General features: G+C 44.6%; 1 protein-coding gene across 1 annotated transcript; it reads right to left on the bottom strand.

Moving 5' to 3' along the window:
• Positions 1-14,392: 14,392 nt before the first annotated feature.
• Positions 14,393-25,966, bottom strand: LOC129834631 (fidgetin-like protein 2). Its single transcript, XM_055899808.1, has 2 exons — positions 25,882-25,966; positions 14,393-15,792 (listed from the first exon to the last, which is right to left on the bottom strand). The coding sequence occupies exon 2, from the start codon at positions 15,779-15,781 to the stop codon at positions 14,630-14,632; it is 1,152 nt and encodes a 383-aa protein (XP_055755783.1). The 5' UTR covers positions 15,782-15,792; positions 25,882-25,966; the 3' UTR covers positions 14,393-14,629.
• Positions 25,967-26,496: the final 530 nt, after the last annotated feature.

Below are 26,496 nucleotides of genomic sequence, written 5' to 3'. Positions count from 1 at the left end.
TAGGGTGAGAGAATGGTTGGGGCTGGGACCAGGGTTAGGGTGAGAGAATGGTTGGGGCTGGGACCAGGGTTAGGGTGAGAGAATGGTTGGGGCTGGGACCAGGGTTAGGGTGAGAGAATGGTTGGGGCTGGGACCAGGGTTAGGCTGAGAGGATGGTTGAGGCTGGGACCAGGGTTAGGCTGAGCGGATGGCTGGGGCTGGGACCAGGGTTAGGCTGAGAGGATGGTTGTGGCTGGGACCAGGGTTAGGCTGAGAGGATGGTTGTGGCTGGGACCAGGGTTAGGGTGAGAGGATGGTTGAGGCTGGGACCAGGGTTAGGGTGAGAGGATGGTTGGGGCTGGGACCAGGGTTAGGGTGAAAGGATGGTTGTGGCTGGGACCAGGGTAGGGTGAGAGGATGGTTGTGGCTGGGACCAGGATTAGGCTGAGAGGATGGTTGTGGCTGGGACCAGGGTTATGCTGAGATGATGGTTGTGGCTGGGACCAGGGTTAGGCTGAGATGATGGTTGGGGCTGAGACCAGGGTTAGGGTGAGAGGGGGGTTGATGCTGCACAGACCAGTGTTAGGGTAAGATATTTGGTTGGGGGGCTCTGCTATGGAATGCATAGAGATTGGCAGGAGGGATAGCAGACCTTGATGGAGGGACAAAAGAGCTGGACATCTGTCACACGCTACCGCACGCCCCTCACCCCCAACACAATAGAACCAGGGACAGGGGGGCCAAGGGAGAACAGGCTAGCTGTCGCTTTGACTCTACTTTCTTTCTCCTTTAGCTCCACTCACCAGCCCCTCTTGAGCCTTTTGGGGGGTTCTCGACATGACACAATTGGCCCTTTGTTTCTCTTGCCAATATTTACCCCTCCACCCATTTTACTCTCTCAAAAACATTTATATCTTCTTTATTGAGAAATACAAGTTGCATATGTCCCCCATACTGTGTGTCCCCTTGTGTGGGTGTGCAACTAGACTGATTTAGGCCTTTCACTGGCTATGATGATGGGCCTGAAGTAGGTGACAGGGAATTCAGAATAATGAATGAATGTTTCACCATGATAGAGGTATTACTTAAGGTGACACAATCACAGGGGAGCTATGAAGAATGTCGCCTCAGAGGTTGGACAACAACCAAGTATGCGGTGGAATATTAAGATCACAGCAGAATTTCCATGGGCACACCATTTTAGTATACCTCTAGCTTTGAAAAATACATCATCTCAAGTCAGTGCACTACAGTACGTATTCATTTAAATACAGAAAGAAATCATTAGACCCAAAAGGCAAGGCAGGGGATATTTGAACAGAGGGTTGGGTAGTGACCCATGGGATGCTATGGGGTGGTAATGAAAGGGATAAATAAATTACCTGCCATCTCTTAAAAAAGATACTGCAATCAGGCATTTTGAGAGACTACTATGGAGACCATGTGGTCATGGTTGTCTAAGGTCCATTGAGTGTTTGATGATTGAGTGTGTCCTTTATGGTAAGCCTTCTATTTCAATATGATATAACGGTTGGGGTTTTAATGGAATATGTTATGTCAGCTTTACCATCAGCTTGAGAGATGACAAATGACACAGATTGAGAGGCTGTAAATCAGGATGAATCAAGTTGCTCTGGATCTGCACTCGCTTCCATTGTTGTTTGGAATTCCTTTCTGAACTCTGTAGATCTACGGTTTGACGCATTACCTTCAGAAGAGGACAAAGAGTAGCCGTCAAATAGACTCACAAATGACATTTGCAAAAATAATATTTTGTGTGAGCAGTGGCGTAACGCAGTATTGCAGCATCCCCCCCCCCCCCCCCCCCCCCCCACAAGGTCTGAGCGAGGGGATGTTTTTTTTTTGCAATGGGGCAGAGAAAAGGGTTCTGTTTTCGAGCTAATCTTATGCTATTTTGCCATGGCGCCGTGAGGTCGGCTAGGCAGAGAGCTCCTGTACATTTTGAAAATATTTAATATTTTGTATTTGTTTTTTGACAATTTCATCCATATCTGTTGCTGGCAGGTGTATAAAACAGAGCACACAGCCATGCAATCTCAATAGACAAATATTGGCAGGAGAATGGTCTTGCTGAAGAGCTCAGTGACTTTCAACGTGGCACCGTCATAGTACCCCAAGTCAGTTCATCAAATTTCTTCCCTGCTAAAGCTGCCCTGGTCAACTGTAAGTGCTGATATTGTGAAGTGGAAAAGTCTAGGAGCAACTCTGGCTCAGCTGTAAAGTGGTAGGCCACAAAAGCTCACAGAACGGGACCGAGAGTGCTGAAGCGCATAGCGCGTAAAAATGGTCTGTCCTTGGTTGCAACATTCACTCCCAAGTTCCAAACTGCCTCTGAAAGCAACGTCAGCACATTAACTGTTCGTCGGGAGCTTCATGAAATGGGTTTCCTTGGTCGATTAGCCACACAAAAGCTTAAGATCAATGCCAAGCGTCGGCTTGCCACCATTGGACTCTGGAGCAGTGGAAACACATTCACTGGAGTGATGAATCACGCTTCACCATCTGCCAGGAAAACGCTACCTCCCCCAATACATAGTGACAACTGTAAAGTTTGGTGGAGAAGGAATAATGGTCTGAGACTGTTTTTCATGATTCTGGCTAAACCCCTTAGTTCCGGTGAAGGGAAATCTTAATGCTACAGCATACAAATTCATTCTAGGTGGTTCTGTGTTTCCAACTTTGTGGCAGCAGTTTAGGGAAGGCCCGTTCCTGTTTCAGCGTGACAATGCCCCCGTGCACAAAGCGAGGTCCATACAGAAATGGTTTGTTGAGTGTGAAAGAAATTGACCTGCACAGAGCCCTGACCTCAACCCCATCGAGCACCTTTGGTATGAATTGGAACGCCGACTGCGAGCCAGGCAAAATCGGCCAACATCCATGTCCGACCTCACTAATGCTCTTGTGGCTAAATGGAAGCAAGTCCCCACAGCACTGTTCCAACATCTAGTGGAAAGCCATATTAATGCCCATGATTTTGGAATGAGGTATTCAACAAGCAATACTTTTCCCCATGTAGTGTGTATATACAGTGGATTCGGGAATTATTCAGATCCCTTCCCTTTATCCACATTTTGTTACGTTACAGCCTTATTCTAAAATGGAATAAAATAATTTCCCCCCCCTCATTAATCTACACACAAAACCCCATAATAACAAAGCAAAAAACACATTTTTAGAATTGTTGCAAATGTATTAAAAATAAGAAAACAGAACTTATATATCTAAGAATCCAGACCCTTTGCTATGAGACTTGAAATTGCGCTTAGGTGCTTCCTGTTTCCAATGATTATTCTTCAGATGTTTCTACAACTTGATTGGAGTCAACATGTGGTAAATTCAATTGACTGGACATGATTTGGAAAGGCACATACCTGTCTATATAAGGTCCCACGGTTGACATGGCATGTCAAAGCAAAATCCAAGCCATGAGGTCAAAGGAATTGTCCGTAGAGCTCCGAGACAGGATTGTGTCGGGGCACAGATCTGGGGAAGGGTACCAAAAACATCCTGCAGCATTGAAGGTCCCCAAGAATACAGCAGCCTCTATCAATCTTAAATGGAAGAAGTTTGGAACCACAAAGACTCTCCTAGAGCTGGCCGTCTGGCCAAACTGAGCAATCGGGGGAGAACGGCCTTGGTCAGGGAGGTGACCAAGAACCCGATGGTCACTCTGACAGAGCTTCAGAGTTACTCTGTGGCGATGGTCGTCCTTCTGGAAGGTTCTCCCATCTCTGCAGCACTTCATCAATCAGGCCTTTATGGTAGTGACAGACGGAAGCCACTCCTCTGTAAAAGGCACATGACAGCCCAGTTGGAGTTTGCCAGAAGGCACCTTAGGGACTCTCAGACCATGAGAAACAAGATTCTCTAGTCTGATGAAACCAAGATTGAACTCGTTGCCCTGAATGCCAAGCGCCACGTCTGGAGGAAACCTGGCACCATCCCTACAGTGAAGCATGGTGGTGGCAGCAGCATGCTGTGGGGATGTTTTTCACCAGCAGGGACTGGGAGACTAGTCAGGATTAAGACAAAGATGAATGGTACAAAGAGATCCTTGATGAAAACCTGCTCCAGAGCGCTCAGGACCTCGGACTGAGGCGACGATTCACCTACGAACAGGACAACCCTAAGCACACAGCAAAGACGACACAAAAATGCATGGTTTATATATCATCTTGCATTTGTAGATTGTGCTTAATAAATTAAAACTTCTTTGGGCTGCAATCCCGTTAACGGGATGATATGACAACAGCCAGTGAAAGTCCAGGGCGCCAAATTCAAAACAACAGAAAGCTCATAATTAAAACTCCTCAGACATACATGTGTCTTATACCATTTTAAAGGTAATCTTGTTGTTAATCACACCAAAGTGTCCGATTTCAAATATGCTTTTCAGCAAAAGCCCCACAAACGATTATGTTAGGTCACACCAAACCACAATAAGCACAGCCATTTTTCCAGCCAAAGATAGGAGTCACAAAAAGCACAAATGGAGATAAAGGTAATCACTAACCTTTGATGATCTTCATCAGATGACACTCATAGGACTTCATGTTACACAATACATGTATGTTTTGTTTGATGAAGTTCATATTTATATAAAAAAATCTGAGTTTACATTGGCGCGTTACATTCACTAGTTCCAAAAACATCCAGTGATTTTGCATAGCCACATCGTTTCAACAGAATTACTCATCATAAATGTAGATGATAATACAAGTTATACACATGGAATTATAGATATACCTCTCCTTAATGCAACCGCTGTGTCAGATTTCAAAAAAACTTTACGGAAAAATCAAACCATGAAATAATCTGAGACGGCGCTCAGAACAATAGTCAAATTAGCCGCCATGTTGGAGTCAACATAAACCAGAAATTACATGACAAATGTTTCCTTACCTTTGATGATCTTCATCAGAATGCACTCCCAGGCATCCCAGGTCCGTTATTTATGTCCAATTAGCTACTTTTGTTAGCGCGTTTGGTAAACAATTCCAAAGTCACGAAGCGCGTTCCCTAAAAGCTGACGAAATGTCCAAAAGTTCAGTAACAGTCAGTAGAAACATGTCAAACGATGTATTGAATCAATCTTTAGAATGTTGTTAACATAAATCTTGAATAACGTTTCAACCGGAGAATTACATTGACTTCAGCAGCATACTACCCTGCATACCACTGCTGGCTTGCTTCTGAAGCTAAGCAGGGTTGGTCCTGGTCAGTCCCTGGATGGGAGACCAGATGCTGCTGGAAGTGGTGTTGGAGGGCCAGTAGGAGGCACTCTTTCCTCTGGTCTAAAAAAAAAATATCCCAATGCCCCAGGGCAGTGATTGGGGACACTGCCCTGTGTAGGGTGCCGTCTTTCGGATGGGACGTTAAACGGGTGTCCTGACTCTCTGAGGTCATTAAAGATCCCATGGCACTTATCGTAAGAGTAGGGGTGTTAACCCCGGTGTCCTGGCTAAATTCCCAATCTGGCCCTCAAACCATCATGGTCACCTAATAATCCCCAGTTTACAATTGGCTCATTCATCCCCCTCCTCTCCCCTGTAACTATTCCCCAGGTCGTTGCTGCAAATGAGAACGTGTTCTCAGTCAACTTACCTGGTAAAATAACGGTAAAATAAATAAATAAATAAAATTCAGATGAGCGAAGGAACAGAGCTCCCTCTTATGTGAACGCGCATTGTGAAAGCATGGTCAGGTCATGGCAGACTTGACTAATTCCTCTCTCATTCGGCCCCCCTTCACAGTAGAGGCATCAGACAAAAACTCATTCATATCTCGCTGTAATTTCAATGGGATCTTGGTTGAAAATCGACCAGCCTAATAATTTCCACTTCCTGTTAGAATTTTTTCTCAGGTTTTTGCCTGCCATAGGAGTTCTGTTATACTCACAGACATAATTCAAACAGTTTTAGAAACTTCAGAGTGTTTTCTATCCAATACTAATAATAATATGCATATATTAGCAAATATGACTGAGCCACAAGAAGTTAATGAAAATAAGTGCTTTGTCTAACCTTTTACAGACTGATGTTTCTGAACCTGGAGCTGTTGATTTTACACCTGTACAGAGCATCATCCTTCTCAGTGAGGGTGGCGAGCTGGAGAGACGGGTTCCCGGGATGCTCCTCGTTGTTAAACACCTGCACTCTGCCTCTGTACTCATCACTCAGACTAGACTTCCTGATCCCTAGGATCCCTGTGATTGGCTCAGCTTTAGGTCCATCGAACATACACAGACTTGGCATCGGGTTCATCGGGTTGGATTGTAAAAATGTATGTTTATTTATCTTTGTGTAGGATAAGATCAATTAATCAATAAATGTGCATGCAGAAAAATATCATAATGAGGCCCCTCCCATGTATTTTTCACTCAAAGTTAACGGAAATTAACTCACACAGTCATGGGAAGGTGGTAATTACCAGTTGTGAAGTCGTAAATACCAGTTGGACGCATTCACATGCTTTGAACTTGTTGAGAAACGCTGATTAGCTTTTGGCCAACAAACTGCGTCAACAATAAACAAAAAGTATAGCTATCATGCTTGTAAACAAATTAGTGTTCGAAAATCTTTTTAGTAAATAGATTACATATGAATAAAATGCTGTTATAGAGGTAATTTCTGTAGTAGGCAATATCAGAGGGGAAAAGTGGGAGCTCAGGATGTTAGGCGAGTTTCCCACTAGTAATTACCAGTGGTAAATTTACTGAATGTGGTAAATTCCCACTTCCCGCTTGGTTATGAATGCAGCATTATAAAAACACTGGTTAACACTTCATTTTATTCACTGCAGGTGGCGTCAATTTCAATCGCACTGGCGTTAACCCCACTAGAGTCAACACTCAGATATAATGGTGCTTTCAAGACAGCTGGGAACTCTTGGGGAGAGGGGGAACCAATGTCAAATCATGACATCTGTGATCTTCAGGTTGGAAAGTTGGAACTCTAGAAAGAGGCCTGAATTTCCAACTTGGAATTTCAGGTTGGATGACAGTTCAAAACCATTTATTTCCAGTCAGAGCTAGATTAAAAAATATATATATATATTCAGGTTCCAGTTTTGATCTCACTAAAGTCAGATTTCCTAGTTCCCAGTTGTTTTGAACGTGTCATAACACCATTTTGTCTTTTTTTAAATTCTTCACCAACTACGGAGTTGGGGAAACACGTGTGGAACTGAATTGTGATAACTGTGGTGGCCAAAACAAGAACAAGTTTGTGCTCTGGTATTGTGCCTGGCAGACCATGCACAAGCTCCACCACAGTCTGGACCTTCACTCCCTGATCACAGACCACACCAAGTTTTCCCCTGACTGGTGCTTCGGCCTCATCAAGCAGCAAGACGGCTGCTGTTGTGAAGGACAACACTGTGACAGGGGTCAACATCCCACAGCTGGTTGGACTGGAGGATGGTACGGTACTGGTGGAAAGCTATGGCTGGCAACAACACCTGACTGCGTACTTCAGGCCGCTGCTACAGATCAAGCAGTACCAGCACTTCAGGTGAATATCATTTTCGTTGCAAGAGGTTATTCTTCATATCTAAACTTGGAAGGTGAATTGATGTTGTGCAAGGTTGTAATGTCTATATTTTTTTGTTATTTCCTGTTTTACAGCTTTGATGCTCTGGAGCCTGGTATTGTCGCCAAGGAGCATTCGGACTCAGTCGGGACCAGGTTTCAGCTGCTGCACAACGCTGACATCCTTCCTCCAAAGAGTCTTTCTGTACAAGCACCACCTGGACTGGACACAGCTAAACAAACGTATGTTTTTGAGAAAATCAGGGAGTTTTTTGACAAAGAGGCTATGGACATCACATACCCTACACCAAAGTCAAGGGCAGGACAGAAACAAGCTCTCCAAATATAGATTCCCTTGTTCATGCGTGGTTCGGACGGACCAGTCATCGGCACTATCTGCAGTGCCTCTATTCATATGACTCTCTCCCAAACCACATGCCATACGTTGCTGGCTGGGAGTTGTAGCATTTCTTTCATGTGTCTGGGAAAGTGTTATCTAATATTTCTTAAATATTTTTATCTGGACACTTTCTCTTTACTTTGAATTTTTCCTTTATTGTAGGCTACTACTTTTACCACTTTTAGTCGTGATCTTTACTACACTACTCACTGTTTAGCACATGACCTCACATGTGAATCCTTAAATAGATGGGTGGGGCTGGCTTAAGAGGGTGTGAACAATGCTGAATGGGTGTAGACAAAGGAGAGCTCTCCAGTAGGTACCAAAACATTTAAGGCCATTTTCTCAAAAGTGATTTTACAAGTTTATCAACTTTCAAAGCAGAATTACAATCCCATTGTTCCTCAAATGCAGTGTATGATATACCATGTTGTAGCTCTGAGTCTCTACTTTTATCCAATGTAAAAAACACAATTTCAAATTTTGCTACATAAGACCGATTTGAGCTAGTCGGTCACATATGCCACCATGATATATAGGCCTAATGGTTTCCACATGCTTTCTTTCGGCTAGCGGCTAAGCGAACCGAACGAGGATGCTTGCATACCTTTGAAAAAAAGCAGCAATGGTACTGTTTGTCCATCTTGAGATGCCGTAGCCAGTACACTTCCTCCTAAAAGTGAGAATTAATCTAAGATAACTCAACAAATCTGTCAGTAATGTTGACGGTTTTGCAGATGAGGTCTTATTTGCCCAATTTGAAATATAACTAAGATGTTTTGTCAAGTATTTCTCACAAACTAGTCATCTGTCGTTGAATGACACAAACACTTCATTGAAGAATCTTTGTCGGTGAATGGTCAACAGTAAAGGGGCATAGAGTTCAGCTACCGAACTTCGACTTGCCTCAAGAAAAACTTCGAACAGCCAAAGACAACTAACAAAAACTCACAAAATGTTGTCATAATATTATTAAATATTATATTTGCGAACTGTTTAGACGGGGATGCATACATTAAGCTTAAATGTGGTCAGTTCATGTAAATCTGCACTAGAGTAATCGGTCTCCATCCAGTGTTGTCTACATAAATAGTCATCCATCCACCATCTAAAGAACCCTCAAACTATACAGGTGTTGTCTTCCCATGGCAAGATCAGTACTGCAGTTAACCAGGTACCCATGTTATATGCACATTCACCATGACCTGCAAATTACAAGATTTTTAGGATAAGAAAACAAACTGGAGACAGAGTTTGGTATAGTCTCTTCATTTCCATGAAACACTTTATTTTTAAATACAGCCTTTTGTGAGGGAGACTATAACAGTTCAAGCATCATCATCATTATTCCAAAACAGACATGTGAAACAACAGGAAATAAATATTTCCATGTACAACGTCTTCAAAATGAGGTAGAAATGGTTACAGAGAATGTACAAGATAAAATAAAGTTACTACTGTATTTAAAAATATAAAATCCCACTTTAGTTGGACAAACTTATCTCCACATACACCTTCACATTGGTGACGCTGAATAACATCACCTTGGGACAACAAAGAAAATAGGTCTAATCTTATTAGTAATTGTGTCTTAAAGCTTAATGGACATAGCATTATGAGTGTCAATTTACTGTTGCTAAGCGCTTTTCCAATGTCCTTCGATTTTCTGGACTGTGAAACTATTTGCTCAGCCTTTCACACAGTCAGCACTCAGTACTGATACAATTCTATAATGCTAACACAAACAAAACGTTTGTTAGATTATTATTCATTGGCACAGATGCAATCCACTGTGTCATATGTTGCTATTGTGGATGTTTTTCTGGTGCAGATGATTGAAGAGCTGCTGAAATAGAACTGAAATGTGTATGAAGGTGTGTGTAACAATGTCTAGGTGTGAAAACCTTGTGCACACATCTAGATGTGAAACTGTCATATGCCATACTTTCAGCCACTGACCACATCGTCCTGTGTCAGTGGACTCTTACTACCAGAACCGTGCTGCAAAATACTGTTAATGTTCTCTGGATATCCCTGTGGGCAATAACGCCAAGGTAACATGTCGAAATGAATTTCGCTCTGTAGCAATGAAATGCTTTGAAAGGCTGGTCATGGCTCACATCAACACCATCATCCCAGACACCCTGGACCCACTCCAATTTGCATACCTCCCCAACAGATCCACAGATAACGCAATCTCTATTGCACTCCACACTGCCATTTCCCACTTGGACAAAAGGAACACCTATGTGAGAATGCTATTTATTGAATACAGCTCAGCGTTCAACACCATAGTTCCCTCCAAGCTCATCACTAAGCTAAGGACCCTAGGACTAAACACCTCCTTCTGCAACCGGATCCTCAACTTTCTGACGGGATGCCCCCAGGTGGTGAGGGTAGGCAACAACACATCCGTCATGCTGACCCTGAACATGGGGCCCCTCAGGGGTGAGTGCTTAGTCCCCTTCTGTATTCCCTGTTCACCCACGACTGCATGACTCCAACACCATCATTGTTTGGCGACGACACAACGGTGGTAGGCCTGATCACCGGAGATGATGAGACAGCCTATAAGGAGGAGGTCAGAGACCTAACAGTGTGGTGCCAGAACAACAACCTCTCCCTCAACGTCAGCAAGACAAAGGAGCTGATCGTGGACTGCAGGAAACGGAGGGCTGAGCATCAACAGGGCTGTAGTGGAGCGGGTTGAGAGCTTCAAGTTCTTCGGTGTCCATGTTACTAAGGATCTATCATGTTCCAAACACACCAACACAGTTGTGAAGATTGCACGACAATGCCTTTCCCCTTCAGGAGGCTGAAATATTTGGCATGGGCCCCCAGACACTCAAAGATCTACAGCTGCACCATTGAGAGCATCTTGATTGGCTGCATCACTGCTTGGTATGGTAACTGCTTGGCATTCGACCGTAAAGCGCTCCAGAGTGTAGTGTGTACGGCCCAGTACATCACTGGGGTCGGGCTCTCTGCCATCCAGGACCTCTATACCAGGCGGTGTCAGAGGATTGCCCTAAAGTCATAGACTGTTTTCTCTGCTACCGCATGGTAAGCGGTACCGATGCACTGGAACCAACAGGACCATGAACAGCTTCTACCCCCAAACCATAAGACTGCTAAAAAATTAGTCTGAGTAGCTATTTGGTTAATTATTTAGTTATCTACATTCACACCTTTTTAAAATATATGTGACTTTTCACATACACTGCTGCTACTGTTTACTATCTGACACTTTATTCCTAGTTATGTACATATCTACCTCAATTACCTCGTACCCCTACACATCAATTCGGTATTGACACCCCTTGTATACAGCCAAGTTATCGTTACTCATTGTGTATATATTTTTCTTACTTGAATTACCTGTTTTACTTTTCTATTGTTCCTATATTTTCTTTCTCTCTTCATTGTTGGGAAGGGACCGTAAGTAAGCATTTCACTGTTAGTCCACATCTGTTGTTTAAGAAGCATGTAACGAATAAGATTTGATGGATTTTTGTATTATATTTTAACTTAATATTGAAGGCAGGTTAGAGAGATTCCTGAGCCCCAACAGCTTGCAAATGTTTAAGGAGGAATATCATATATGGCACAATTAGCCTGATATGGTGGCCTTGGACAAGTACAGGATGTATATGTGTCTGGTTGGAACAAAGCAGATACAGTAATGGTTGTTAGCTACAAAATAAACATATTTTGCTAATATATTCTATATTTATGTTTCATTATCCAATGCCCTAGTTACCCTACAGCTACAACATAAATAATTTGAAAGAGAGGCATCAAAGCAAAGATATGACCATTTTTGTTTTGTTTTCTATAATGAAAAATTGCATATTTGGAATAGAGGGGGTTGAGGAAGCATTGATTATTTCTACAGCTGTGCTATTTTTGGTGGTTCTTGAGGCTCTGATGTGTTCACCATTCTGTTCTGAGAAAATAGATCAATGCCCACTGGCTACAGGTCATCTATATGTCTTTGCTAGGTAAAGCCCCGCCTTTTCTCAGCTCAGCTCACTGGTCACCATAGCAGCACCCACCCGTAGCACGCACTCCAGCACTCCGTATATTTCACTGGTCACCCCCAAAGCCAATTCCTCATTTGGCCGCCTTTCCTTCCAGTTCTCTGCTGCCAATGACTGGAACGAACTGCAAAAATCACTGAAGCTGGAGACTCATATCTCCCTCACTAACTTTAAGCACCAGCTGTCAGAGCAGCTCACAGATCACTGCACCTGTACATAACCAACCCGTAAATAGCCCATCCAACTACCTCATCCCCATACTGTTATTTATTTTGCTCCTTTGCACCCCAGTATCTCTACTTGCACATTCATCTTCTGCACATCTATCACTCCAGTGTTTAATTGCTATATTGTAGTTATTTCGCCACCCTGGCCTATTTATTGCCTTTACCTCCCTTATTCTACCTCATTTGCACATACTGTATAGAGACTTTTTCTATTTTATTATTGACTGTATGTTTGTTAATTCCATGTGTAACTCTGTGTTGTTGTTGACGCACTGCTTTGCTTTGTCTTGGCCAGGTCACAGTTGTAAATGAGAACTTGGTCTCAACTAGCCTACCTGGTTAAATAAAGGTGAAATAAAAAAATAAAAAATAAATAGGCACAGTGAGGTCAAAGGTATTAAGGATGGATTCTCTGTTTCTATGGAGGCGCAGCAGCTGTATACTGTATGATGGTCTGTATAATACTCAATGTGAGGGTTACTGGACATTGATAAGATGGCTACTATAGAAAACACAAAGTAAAGAAGGGGGATGGGAGGTAAGAACTGTTACTGGGCTGTATAGTCACACAGAATTTAAGACATTTCAAAAACATACATAATGTAAGTTATAGATTACATTGATAGAAAGGTATTTGATGGATGTAGACATTCACTTCCTACATCTCTAAAAACTATTTTGGTTTTGAGCACTACAGGCTAAAAGTTGTCATTTCCATTTTGTCATAGGTTGTCAAAGTTTGTCCACCAAAAGTGTTTTTCCCGCTTTGCTAAATACATACTACTTCATGAAGATAATCACTCCACCAAAATCTACATGGGAAATAAATCTAAACATGAAGAAAATGTTTTATATATCTAAAAACAATATTGATGTACGTTATGGTATCTATTCTCCTTAGAAAAAAATATCTGAATTACATTCAACAGTTCAGGCCTTGATAGCAACCTCCAGTTTCAATTCACCAAGTTCAAAGTCTGTGGCAGTGTACTTTGGGTGTTAATTAACTCTTGAATGTACACAGCTGTGTGTGTGTGTGTGTGTGTGTGTGTGTGTGTGTGTGTGTGTGTGTGTGTGTGTGTGTGTGTGTGTGTGTGTGTGTGTGTGTGTGTGTGTGTGTGTGTGTGTGTGTGTGTGTGTGTGGGGGGGGGGGGTAGGTAGGTAGGTAGGTGCGGATGCTTGTGTGCAAGTATGCTAACATTGGTGGCCCTAAAAGCTCTGAGTCCACTGAAGTTTACAGTATATGTGTATTACTACAAAGCCATGACTCCATTATAGCATCCATAAAGCTCCCTACAAACACTACATACATTCTTATGTTTTAATTCTGAGGCAACAATAACATTCCTGAGTATTCAATAACAAGACTACATATATTTCTTTTAAAAAGGCAAAAAAAAGGCTTACATAAAAAAGAATACTGTCAGACTTAGGGTTATAAGAGTAGTACAGCATCTGTATGAAAACGGCACATTTGGGAAATGCATTAGTTTGATAGTGCACTGTTTATAAGATGCTGTGTTAAAATGTGCTCACTCTCTCAAGTATGTTTCTACTTAACCAGTTGTCTCTTTCAGCAGGTTTACGTATCTGAATATATTGATAGGCCTGCATTTAGCACTACATAATGACATTAGATGTATGACAGCGATTGTATGTGAAATTAACAAAAAGAGAAAGAGTGACTGAAACAAAACAAAAAAAGCATGGGAGGGAAAACGTGGAGAGTGAGCTAAGGTAGTGATGAAAGGTAGAGGATGGGTAGAAAAAAAGAGAGAACTGAGAAACCGGGAAAGGGGGATGGGTGAGAGGGGGGCATTTGTTTCCAAGCAAGGTATATGGAGGCACCAAGCCTCAGAAGAGACGTGATTGTGCTGGAGGTGTCAAGTTATTAAAATACACCACAAGGATGTTCTTCTCTATGTTTTGGTTTGAGAGGATATGATTCTTATGGTGCTTGAGGAGGTATTGCAGTCAAAGGCCCTTTTCATATCAAGCGGCCGCTCTAATTAAGAGAGCAACTCATCAAAACAACACTTTCTGCCATAGTAGCAGATGGAAAAATAAATAGGATCCTGAGAGAAGCAGTAGGTAATCCATTCAGACAGACAGTGCTAAATCAGGCAATCTAGAACCCTCCCTCCCTCCCTCCCCATACCACCCCACCCACACCCACATCCAACCCACACCCCTAGAGGACAAAGTGCCCATTGACTCTTTGGAGAAAATCAAATAATTACAATTATAAAGATGTAAGAGGAGGATACAAGTAATTTGCCATTTTCTCTCCTGACTGGTTAGATCACATGACCTTTCTTTGCAAAATCCAACGATTGTTTTCCCCCAGTAATTGGCTGAGTAAGTACTCTACTTGGTTTTCAAATGCCAATACAACGGAGGGACCCCCAGAGAGCTGTCTCTTCAAGTGCCTGACCTAGCGTCCTCCAGTGGGGTCCTCAGATCGTGCACGTGACGCAGGCATCTTCATGGCCAGCCTCTGATGGGGGAAGCCGTGTTCCCCTCCTCCCCTGCTCTCCCCACCTAGGCCTGAGGAGGGGCTGTACTCCCTCTGCCCACCATAAGGAGGCAACACCAGTGGCTTGCCAGGCTTGTAGGCCTGGCCTTCTGAGCCCGCCATGGCGTAGCCGTTGCCGTGGATCTTGCTGTGGCCATTTCCATGGACGTTGCCGTACTTCCTGTACTGCAAGCCATCCCCCTCTTCTCCTCCCTCCTCCCCCTCTTCCACCATCTCAAAAGCCTTGCGTTTCAGTGGCCCTCCTGTTTCAGAGCCGGCCCCTAGGCTGTGACTGGGGTATCCATAGCTGCTCCCCACCACGGTGGGCCGGGGGGTCAGGGAGGTAGAGGTGCTCAGCCCAGAGGGGAGGTAGGAGGCACTGGAGTGGCTGTAGCCAGATGCCAGGCTGGTCTGGGGGTGGGAGTAGCAGCCTGGCAGGTAGTTGTAGACTGGATTGTTAAGGTTGTAGCTGGGCACCAAGGTGGGGGTGGTATGCAGAGAGTGTAGAGAGGCTGGGGGAAGTGCTGAGCCAGTCTGTGGGTAGTATCCAGAGGAGAGGTAGCTGCTGTTGTAGGAGGGTGGGTAGTCCTGAGAGGGGGGGCCATTACAGGAGCCACTGCTGCTATATCCGGGATCAGAGGTCAAGTTACTGCTCACTACCGTCACACTGCCCGTGCCAGTGAGGCCCACTGACACTGAGCCCACTTTGGCCCCTGCAGCCAGGGGCTCCAGCCCAGAGTAACACTCCATTCCCTGCCCCAGGGACCAGGGCTCAGCCTCGCTCTTCAGGAAAGACCCAGGCTCTGAGTATGCCCCTGGGGCAGGTCTCTCGTAGGGCAACTCCAGACCTGAGTACTTCTCGGCATAGTGTTTTAACAAGGAGGAGGCAGTGAGGGCCGAGATGTCATCACTGGCCCAGGGGTAGCCGGCTGCAGGGGTGTAACTGCAGCGACCTGCGGTGGCGTAGGGATCGTGTTTGTCAACGGAGGGAGGGGAGGTGGTGGAGGACACATCAAGGTGCTGCTCAGGCCACTGGGACAGGGGGGCCACGTGCTCCGGAGACCAGTGCATTTTCAACAGACCTACAGACACAGAGAGAGGACGAGAGAGAGCATGGTTATTCATCACGTATTACTTTTTAACCTTTCAGTCCAGAGCAGACATAACTGCAGATTTTCAGGTTGTTCAGAGAACCATACCACATTGGTAATACACTAACTACATTCAAATAGATTGTATTTAAAAACTACAACATAGTTCCACTTTACTCTAGGTTTCATGGAGATTGTACCTCTTTCTCACTTGCAAACCCTAGAAGGTAAGGTTTTCTAAATAACCATTACAGTCCCGCTGACCAGCGGAGCCTAATCCATTATAATGTATTTTCTTAGCAGTCCCTTTTCTCCCCAGTGGCCCACACTGCTCCTACAGTTCTACTTGTGGAGGGGACCTAGTGTTCTGAGCTCCTCCATGCCGTGTTGTTACGAACAACACAGCCCCTGGCCTTGTCCCCACAGCGATAAGCCGCCCGCTCCCTTTTCCCTCGCTCTCACTGGGACCATTGTTGTCCCTCTGTACGGGGCTCTGTGTGTGTGAGACCCCCACGCCACTCACTCTAACACACACACACACACACACACACACACACACACACACACACACACACACACACACACACACACACACACACACACACACACACACACACACACACACACACACACACACACACACACACAAGCAACCCCATACACACTCACACATTGGTGCAGTGTGTTCCACTGGGGCAGTGGTCGACCATTCTTTTTGATTGACTTTACAGGCTCTGTCTTTGAGCAGGCACTAGGCTGACATTCCAGGCATTGTAGAGTATTATTAAACTGTCCCGACCCTTTGAGCCTAGACCTGAGGGGCTACAACAGAACTGAGAGAGAGGGGAAGAGGGAGAGAGAAATAGGGGAAAGAGAGGGAGAGAAAGGTGGAGACAGAGCGAGGGGGAGAGAGCGAAAGCAAAGAGAAACCTGGGATTGTTCACATGCTTTCCCCAATCCTAGTCAGTAGCATGGTGGTCAGTAGCATGGTGGTGAGGGTTCATTGTCTCAGTGTTGCGCTTGTTTACAATACAACTCTAGCGCGCCTGGTGCCTACATCAGACTGTCTGATCTCTCCATACACACACACACACACACACACACACACACACACACACACACACACACACACACACACACACACACACACACACACACACACACACACACACACACACACACACACACACACACACACACACACACACGCACACTAACACACTCCCTCTGTGTGTGTGGTTTAGTCACACATTGACCAGGACCACCAGATGGGCCGCTAAACGATCCACATGTTGATCCCTAAATGAAATGATCACTCAGTCCCATAATCTCACTCATCCAATCCAGAGATCCCAGGTCGCCCTGGCTGAGTCTCCCAGCCCCTCCCCAGCCATGTCCCAATCCCCCCTGGAAATGTCTCTGTGAAATCCCCCCGATGCTCCAGGGAATTCCAGCCAGTCATGGGACTGTTCCTGTCCCCAGCTCAAAAACAAACACACCACTTCTGGCACAGAGTCGATAAACCCTTGGTAAAAAATTGCACTCCTAAGGGGAATAATAAACACAATCTACACAGACACATCTATAATAGTGTACATACAAAAGCCTACAAAAAAGGTACTTCAAGAGAAACACATAAACATAAGCATTTTAACGTGGGGAAACTATTCCTTTTTAAATAATATTTTCAAAAGGAACAGTGAACATCTAATAGTCAAATCATAGTGTAAAAGAATGGCAATTTTTCTGGTCTTTTGTGTTGAAAAACTGAGCTGGTCGAGCACAACACGTCAACACTGTTACCAATAGATAGACAAGAAAGAAAGGTTTTAACAATTTCCATTTTTTGGTGAAGCTTGAATTCAATTGACCCTCCCTGTTGTACACAAGCTTCCATTCCCACTCTAACAAGGGGATGTATTGCTGATTTAAGATTAAATCGCCAACCCCGTTGCAGTCAATCGTGGGGTACGGTCTACCCTGTCGCTTTATTTGGAACTTAATAGGCACTTACTATTGTCGTTCTTTTTTAAATTAACCTCTTAAAATTAGAAAATGTGTTTTTTACTAAGTTGAACATGTGTTCATGACAGAATGTTACAATTGGTTGAATATGTGTGTGTGTGTGCACGTGTACGTGCATCTCTATGTTTACAGTAGTATTGATTCATAAAGGAGGGTGAGGAGATTTCAGGCAAGATTAGGGAAAAACAGTGAGTATATAACACAGCCATCTGTATCAGATGATGTATGGGGAGTAGGGCATGGAGAAGAGGGGTGTGTTCGCTCCCCTAACCCTAATCTGGTCCCCCTTCCTCAGGGCTTAGAGGGGCACCTGTCATGGCTAAATCGTATCTGCAAGCTTACCAGGAGACAGAGATGATGAGGATGATGAGGTATAAGCATGTATGGGTGTTTTTGTTTATCGTCATCTCTGTTGTTGTCCTCTTGTTGGAGGTATATTCCTGTTTGTGATGTTGTAAGTCCTCAAAATAATTATGAGGGGAGTTGAACTTCACTATGGGTAATAATAGAAAACCAAAAACATGATGCGAAACTCAATTGTTTGCAATTGTTTATAGCTCAAAATTGTTTCAAGCCACTGGTTCCAAATACTCCAACCCACGTGCATCGCATGCATCTAACAGTTTACTAAACTCTGGTTCTATAATCACCTCCTTGTTCTGTACTAAGAGTTCCGTATTTGGACCTAACTCTAACTAGGTGTTTTGACTGTGTGGATGAGTCTAACATGTTGGGCGACTGAGATTGGAGAGAGCATGTTTGTGCATATGTATGTGTGTGGCATACGTGTCAACACTGTCGTGTGGGCCCCAATAAGAGACAGCTGTTTTGAGCAGAGGGGCCTTCTCTCTCTGTGTCCAGCCTGTCCCTCAGCTCCTATTGTCCCACCACGTCCCCTAACAAAGCCACGGGACCCCATTGTCTGACAGCAGATCCTATAAGAGCCCAAACATCTCACTAACTCAGACCACCAGCTCCATATATCCACCAGCAGTACTGACAGCTTACAAGGCATGTGTGTGTGTGTGTGTGGTGCATGACTGCACATGTGTAATGGGTATTCCCAACAGGATAGTGGCTCCTGAAATCTGAGACCTGGAAGAAGTGAGCTAGAGTTGTAACCACCCCTATCCATCCACCACACACATGCCACACACATATATGCGCACACACACACATGCACCACGCCCCTCCTTCTTCTCTCCAGGGGTCAAGTGCTACCCTAACTCTACACCCCAGCTTTTGTTTTCCTGCCCTCACATGGATCCAACACGCCTCGTAGGACCAGGAAGCCAGTAAAACAGAATGACTGTGTGCCTGTGTGTGTGCGCGCGCCTGCATTCGTCTGTGTGCCTGCACATTGAATAGGGAAAAGGCGGCTTGTAAACAAGAGCTTGATCAATCCAATCAGAGGATGGCCAGTACGTGGACCCCCCCCCCCCCCCACCTCCTCCTTCAACACCATCCACTCTGTCCAGTTCTGTGAGAGAAAGCAGCTTTGTCTCGCTGGACTGGTCCTAATTACATAGCCAGGTGGAGAGACGATTTAGCTTCTGCGCTGATCTCTCTCTCTCTCTCTCTCTCTCTCTCTCTCTCTCTCTCTCTCTCTCTCTCTCTCTCTCTCTCTCTTCTCTGTCTCTCTCTCTCTCTCTCTCTCTCTCTCTCTCTCTCTCTCTCTCTCTCTCTCTCTCTCTCTCTCTCTCTCTCTCTCTCTCTCTCTCTCTCTCTCTCTCTCTCTCTCTCTCTCTCTCTCTCTTTCTCTCTTTCTCTCTTTCTTTCTTTCTTTCTTTACCTACCGTCAATCACCAACAAGGGCCAGTGTCCAAATTACCATTCCACAGCCAGCATAGACCATATGTGCTGACCAAGTGTTGTGTTCCCTAGATCTCACAATAACGCAAATCAGTAGTACCATTAACACTGGAGAGACCAAACCCACTGGCATGTCTGATCTTACTAATTTTCCTATTTCTTATACACACTCTTATTTAGTTCTGCTCAACAATGAATCATGTGATCAGTCAACATATGGGCCAGAGTTTGTGCATGCATTTGATCTGTGTGACCAGAAGAGCTGCTGGTGTCAATTTGATCTCCTTCTTGGTAGAGGTCCAATGCACGGTCAGTGTGAGCAATTAAGGGTTAATTAGATGAATAACGGAGAAAGGCAGGCAGGGAGACGGGGAGGGGACATGGGCATGGGATTTGTAGTGTTTGCAAGGCATCAGAGGCAGTGTGATAGATTGGACTGGATCATTTTCCCTAAGGGTAGGTAGCCTGACCTCTCCAAAATCACTATTACTCAGTAACAATACACAAAGACTTCAATGCACACACATAATGTTGCTGAGAAAGTTTAATTGTGTTTATGTGTTGTGTTTGACTGAGATACGCAGATAGGTCTGTGCGAAGACCAGGATGTTTGAGCATGCTGTGCAGGCCTGCCAAGCGGCAAGAGAGAGAATCCTGCAGATGACTTAGGCTATTGGAATGTATGGAATTCAGAGAGAGAGAGAGAGCTCTCTATCAGCTGCTCACACAGTATTCGTAAGTATTAATTTAAGGCATATCTGGATCAGTACGGAACGCTATAACCAATGGGACATTAAACTCTTTCATTCTTCCATTCCATTCTCTCCCTTTCTACCTTCCCTCTCCTCCCCTCTTGTTCCCCCTCTCTCTTTCCCTCCCTCAGACCTGTACTAACGTGAGTCCATGCCTGCGTGGTTTAGGACACCCCTCCCCCAAGCTCTGTCTCTTTCAGCTCACACACTCATGTGGCCGGAGCTGCCTTGCCTCTTTGCTCATTGTGTCCACACATATATCACTCTGCAGATGACCAGTCCATCTGCCCTTCTCTCTCCCACCTCTGTCTCTAAATCCCCATCCTTATACTATTTCTCCATAAACATAGTTCTCTTTTTCCCTTCCTCCTTTCTTTGGGTTACTCTCTGCCTGCCCTTGGCTGTTTCTCCATGCATTCCTCTGTGTGGAATGGCTAAACGGTCACTCTGATCTTGCTGTTGGCTACAGACTGAACCAACTCTATATCATTGCAGGCCAGGGCTCTATAAGCCTTTACCACCTAATGAGGACCTTAAATCAACTGGACTCAAATTTGCTTAATGAGATGTCATGAACACTATGGTGGCCTGATGCACATGTTTGTGTGTGTGTGTGTGTGTGTGTGTGACACAGAGAGAGAGATACAGAGAGAGAGAGAGAGAGAAAGAAAGAGTGTCTGTGTGTGCACGTGAATCCCTCCACACCACTCTAATTAGAGCTCAATTACATCCTGTCACTAACGACCTGACTCTTACTCACAGAACTATTTCACCCTGTGCAACTGTTTAGCTTCGATCCACAAAATGTATTCACTACCACGTTTTTTATCACACACTCCTAATTATGACGTGTGTGTGTGTGTGTGTGTGTGTGTGATGTGTTTGTGAGAAAGTTTCTCTATGGGGAGAAATCTAACACAGAAGTGTGAGTCTTTCCAAATGCAGGTATGTTACAGACGTACGCTAAACAATCTCATCGCAGACAAGACACAAGGCACGTGTGTTCACACAATTCACTTCTTCTTTTCAAAAACACCCAAAATAAAATTTTAGGCTCCAATATCTCTGCCTATAGTAGCGGTCCTGCTAGCACACAGAGGTAGGTAAGGTGTGTCTCTAATGTATTATTCAAATCATGTTAGCGTGGTAATCCTGTTAAACCTTCTCCTAATCAATAACATCAGTCAATATGAGCATATTCATTAGCTTGTCTTAGAGACCTCTCATGCAAAGCACACATGCATGTTGAAGCATTACAATCTATCTACCCAGCTATCACCAAAAGACACACCTATTTATGGGAATGCATTACTAAAAACAATAACAAGCTAGAAATGTGTCCTAAGAAAATAATTAACATCCAAAAACACACAACATAATAATGTACGCAGAGCCAGTTCATTCTTTGGTTTAGTTTAACACCAAGAAATAGGAAAGGATATGATGGCAGAGTCCAAGGTTGCTAATTTTAGCCTCTCCGTGTGGATAAAGCGCTAAAACTACATAACGAGGAGGGACTGCTCACTGTGACATAATCAGTCCCCCACTGTACCAGCACACTTCAATTACATGGAGGATAGAGGATAGATAGAATATTCTCTACCCCAATAGATTGGACAGCAAGATTATTGTTGCACTGACTATACGCACACACACTGGACTCTACCCACACACTCCCACAAACTTGCATTGAAATCCTAACACACACATACACACACACACACACACACACACACACACACACACACACACACACACACACACACACACACACACACACACACACACACACACACACACACACACACACACACACACACACACACACACACACACACACACACACACACACACACACACACACACACACACACAACATAGAACCACCAAGACGCTTCCTAGAGCTGGCCGCCCAGCCAAATTGAGAAATCGGGGGTGAAGGGCCTTGATCAGGGAGGTGACAAAGAACCCGATGGTCAGTCTGACAGAGCTCTAGAGTTCTTCTGTGGAGATGGGAGAACCTTCCAGAAGGACAACCATCTCCGCAGCACTCCACCAATCAGTCCTTTATACTAGAGTGGCCAGAAGGAAGCCACTCCTCAGTAAAAGTCACATGGTAGTCCACTTGGACTTTGCCAAAACGCAGCTGAAGTCTCTCAGACCATGAGAAACAAGATTCTCTGGTCTGATGAAACCAAGATTGAACTCTCAGACTGGGTTGAAGATTCACCTTCCAACAGGACAATGACACTAAACACACAGCCAAGACAACAAAGGAGTGGCTTCGGGACTCTGAATGCCCTTGAGTGGCCCATTCAGAGCCTGGACTTGAACCCAATCGAACATCTCTGTAGAGACCTGAAAATAGCTGTGCAGCAACGCTCCCCATCCAACCTGAGAGGATCTGCAGAGAAGAATGGGAGAAACTGCCCAAATACAGGTGTGCCAAGCTTGTAGTGTCATACTCAAAAAGATTTGAGGCTGTAATCCCAGCCAAAGGTGCTTCAACAAAGTACTGAGTAAAGGGTCTGAATACTTATGTAAATGTAATATTTCATTTTTATTTTTTATACATTAGCAATCATTTCTAAAAACTTGTTTTTGCTTTGTCATTATGAAGTATTGTGTGTAGATTGATGAGGGGGGAAACACTTTAAATCCAATTTAGAATAAGGTTGTAAAGTAACAAAGTGTGGAAAAAGTCACGGGCCTGAGTACTTTCCGAAGGCACTGTATATGTACATAGCTACCTCAATTACCTCGTACCCCTGCCCATTGACTCTATACTGGTACTCCCATACTCATTATTGTTATTCGTTATTCACTGTATTTATGTCGCATGCCACTATTTCACTTTTCTTTTTTTTTACTCTGCATTGTTGGAAAGGGACTTTCACTGTAAATCTACACCTGTTGTTTACAAAGCATGTGAAAAATACTAATTTATTGGATTTGTTTAAAACTAGCCTTAAACACGCTGGTGGTCGCCATTCAGAAATAGAGAGAGAAAGAGCAAGAGAGCCAGAGAGAAAGAGACAGCAACTCAGCTCTTTCTTTAAAATTCCTCAATGTGAAGCACAGAGAAGAGAGACTCAGCTGTTGGAGTTATTATCCCCTCTCCAATATCTCCTTTCCCAGTCCCTCCCTCACGCCTCCACCTCCCCCTTTTCCACTGGCCGCAGGAGAAATGTCCAGGACTGAGTGTCAAGACTGAGAAAGACAACCAAGTTAGCGCATGCACATACGCGTGCACACACACACAGTGTACCCCCCATCCGCTCCATACACACACTTACTGTGGGGGGTGACAGGACTGAGCATTCTGCCGCCCTGCTCCCTGGTAAAGAGGAGAGGACTGAGTGCACTCAGTGTTGGTGGTGCCTGCTCCCTGGTAAAGAGGAGAGGACTGAGTCCACTCAGTGTTGGTGGTGCCTGCACCCTGGTTAAGAGGAGAGGACTGAGTCCACTCAGTGTTGGTGGTGCCTGCTCCCTGGTAAAGAGGAGAGGACTGAGTCCACTCAGTGTTGGTGGTGCCTGCACCCTGGTTAAGAGGAGAGGACTGAGTCCACTCAGTGTTGGTGGTGCCTGCACCCTGGTTAAGAGGAGAGGACTGAGTCCACTCAGTGTTGGTGGTGCCTGCTCCCTGGTAAAGAGGAGAGGACTGAGACCACTCAGTGTTGGTGGTGCCTGCACCCTGGTTAAGAGGAGAGGACTGAGTCCACTCAGTGTTGGTGGTGCCTGCACCCTGGTTAACAGGAGAGGACTGAGTCCACTCAGTGTTGGTGGTGCCTGCACCCTGGTTAAGAGGAGAGGACTGAGTCGACTCAGTGTTGGTGGTGCCTGCTCCCTGGTAAAGAGGAGAGGACTGAGTCCACTCAGTGTTGGTGGTGCCTGCACCCTGGTTAAGAGGAGAGGACTGAGTCCACTCAGTGTTGGTGGTGCCTGCACCCTGGTTAAGAGGAGAGGACTGAGTCCACTCAGTGTTGGTGGTGCCTGCTCCCTGGTAAAGAGGAGAGGACTGACTCCACTCAGTGTTGGTGGTGCCTGCTCCCTGGTAAAGATTAGAGGACTGAGTCCACTCAGTGTTGGTGGTGCCTGCTCCCTGGTAAAGAGGAGAGGACTGAGTCCACTCAGTGTTGGTGGTGCCTGCTCCCTGGAAAAGAGGAGAGGACTGAGTCCACTCAGTGTTGGTGGTGCCTGCTCCCTGGTAAAGAGGAGAGGACTGAGTCCACTCAGTGTTGGTGGAAGCGGGGACACACGCTACACTTTCTGCTGCTGGCTGGTCCCGCGCTGCTGGCCATCTGAGTGGGTCTGTTAGTGTTTGTTGTCATACACCACTCCATTGCTAGCCTCAGTACCCAGTCACACTAATGACTGGAAAGGAGAGAGAGCAGTGAGTTAGACAGCGCTGGAAAAATATAACACACCAATAAGTACGTAATCACATAAAACTTGAAACATCACAAAGCTGTATTCACTCTCTGGTTGTATGTTCCCATTGAAGTGACCCAAATGCAAAGACTTATTCTCCTCCTCAAGCACGTTCATGCTCACTCACTAGCACTTGCTCACTCTAGCCCCCTAGGTCACGAGCTCACTTGGTTAGCCACTTGTTCACTCACATGCAAAAGTATTTACAGACCAGAAAAACAATTGTCAGAAGCACTTATTACTAATGCTAATACATAATTACCATGACTGAAAGGAATAATGTCATTGAGAGTAAAATCATCTAAAACGTGTAAAACCTTAATATTTCCATACACATTAGGTCTATTATTGGAAAATGACATGTTTTTGATAAGCTAATGGGAATGGGAGTACTCTTCAGGAAAGGCATGAGCACAATCAAAACCAAACAATATATAGTGTTGCTCACAGTCTGAGTGTTCATGTAACAGCGGTGCTGAACACTCTGACAGAAAGGGAACAGCTTCTGCTCTCTGACCATAAAACCACAATATCACCATCAGAAGAAAAATGACTAAAGAGTATCCAATCCTCTGGACCCATCCACGCGTCCACACACTCACGCAGTTACACACCAAAAAGAACCATCCGATATTTGCACTTTGTCAAGTGTTGAAGAATGCAGCTGTGTTATTACCATATAAAGCAAAAATGCAGGAAACAGGATGAAAATATGAATATAACTGAGGAATTTGAGTATCAGAGATGATCAACATTTAAATAATAGACACATGGTAGAGAAGAAAAAACATAAATAAGGATTGAGGGTGTGGAATGGAGGAAGATTTTTTATATATTTCTATCACAGGACAAAAATATCAAAATTCAACAGCAGGTTTAGAGAGGAAGAAATAAAGGGATATCACAAGACCAGATATGGGAGAGAAAGAAGAGAAAAGCAGAAAAGAATAGGAATGTGGAGAGCAGTGAGAGAAGAAAAACAGAAGATAGATAGAAAAAAGCAGGAAAACAAAAACAGAAGGAAAGGAAGATAAAACTCTAAAACAAAATCCAGTCCTACCTGCTCATGCTTGTATTTCCTTGATATGATGCGTCCTATGTGGAAGCCAATAGAATAACCCACACGGTAAGGCAATGTAGAGCAGTGGTGTGTATGGCCATCCCTCTTTTTCACTTCTGGGACCCTACCCTTTTCTCTCTGCTCTCCCCTCTCTCCCTCCCTTAGTGACAACAGAGCAGCACATGCATCCCCTCCCCCATCCACTCCTTCCCTCCCCCTCTCCCTCCCTCTCTTTTGTTAAAACTATTTAAGCAGGAAGGGAGAGGGGAAAAAGTGACCAATCATGCCATGTCAGAGAGGTGTGTGTGTGTGTGTGTGTGTGTGTGTGTGTGTGTGTGTGTGTGTGTGTGTGTGTGTGTGTGTGTAAAAAAGAGAGGATTGGTGTTTTTCTGATTGTGACTGGTGCACTTTTGAACACACATTCATCATACATACTGTAGATGCATGCATGCACACATGCACATACATACAGGCGGCTGAAAGATGCTGAATTCTCTCCTTCAGCGCTCACATAGGAAGTTGAGTATATGACTTTTATTGATTATAACATTGATCTAAGCATTGATGTAATGGTGGGGGTGAAACAACTCACCATGTCAATGACTAATACCTAAC

Source organism: Salvelinus fontinalis, chromosome 3 (assembly GCF_029448725.1).
Source record: "Salvelinus fontinalis isolate EN_2023a chromosome 3, ASM2944872v1, whole genome shotgun sequence".
In the NCBI taxonomy this organism is placed as follows: Eukaryota; Metazoa; Chordata; class Actinopteri; order Salmoniformes; family Salmonidae; genus Salvelinus; species Salvelinus fontinalis.
The sequence above is the reverse complement of the archived record's forward strand: the minus strand, read 5'-3'. Positions and strand labels throughout refer to the sequence as shown.

Coding starts and splice junctions, on each gene's coding strand:
- LOC129834631 (XM_055899808.1), bottom strand. CDS start 15,781: ATGCACTGGTCTCCGGAGCACGTGGCCCCCCTGTCCCAGTGGCCTGAG.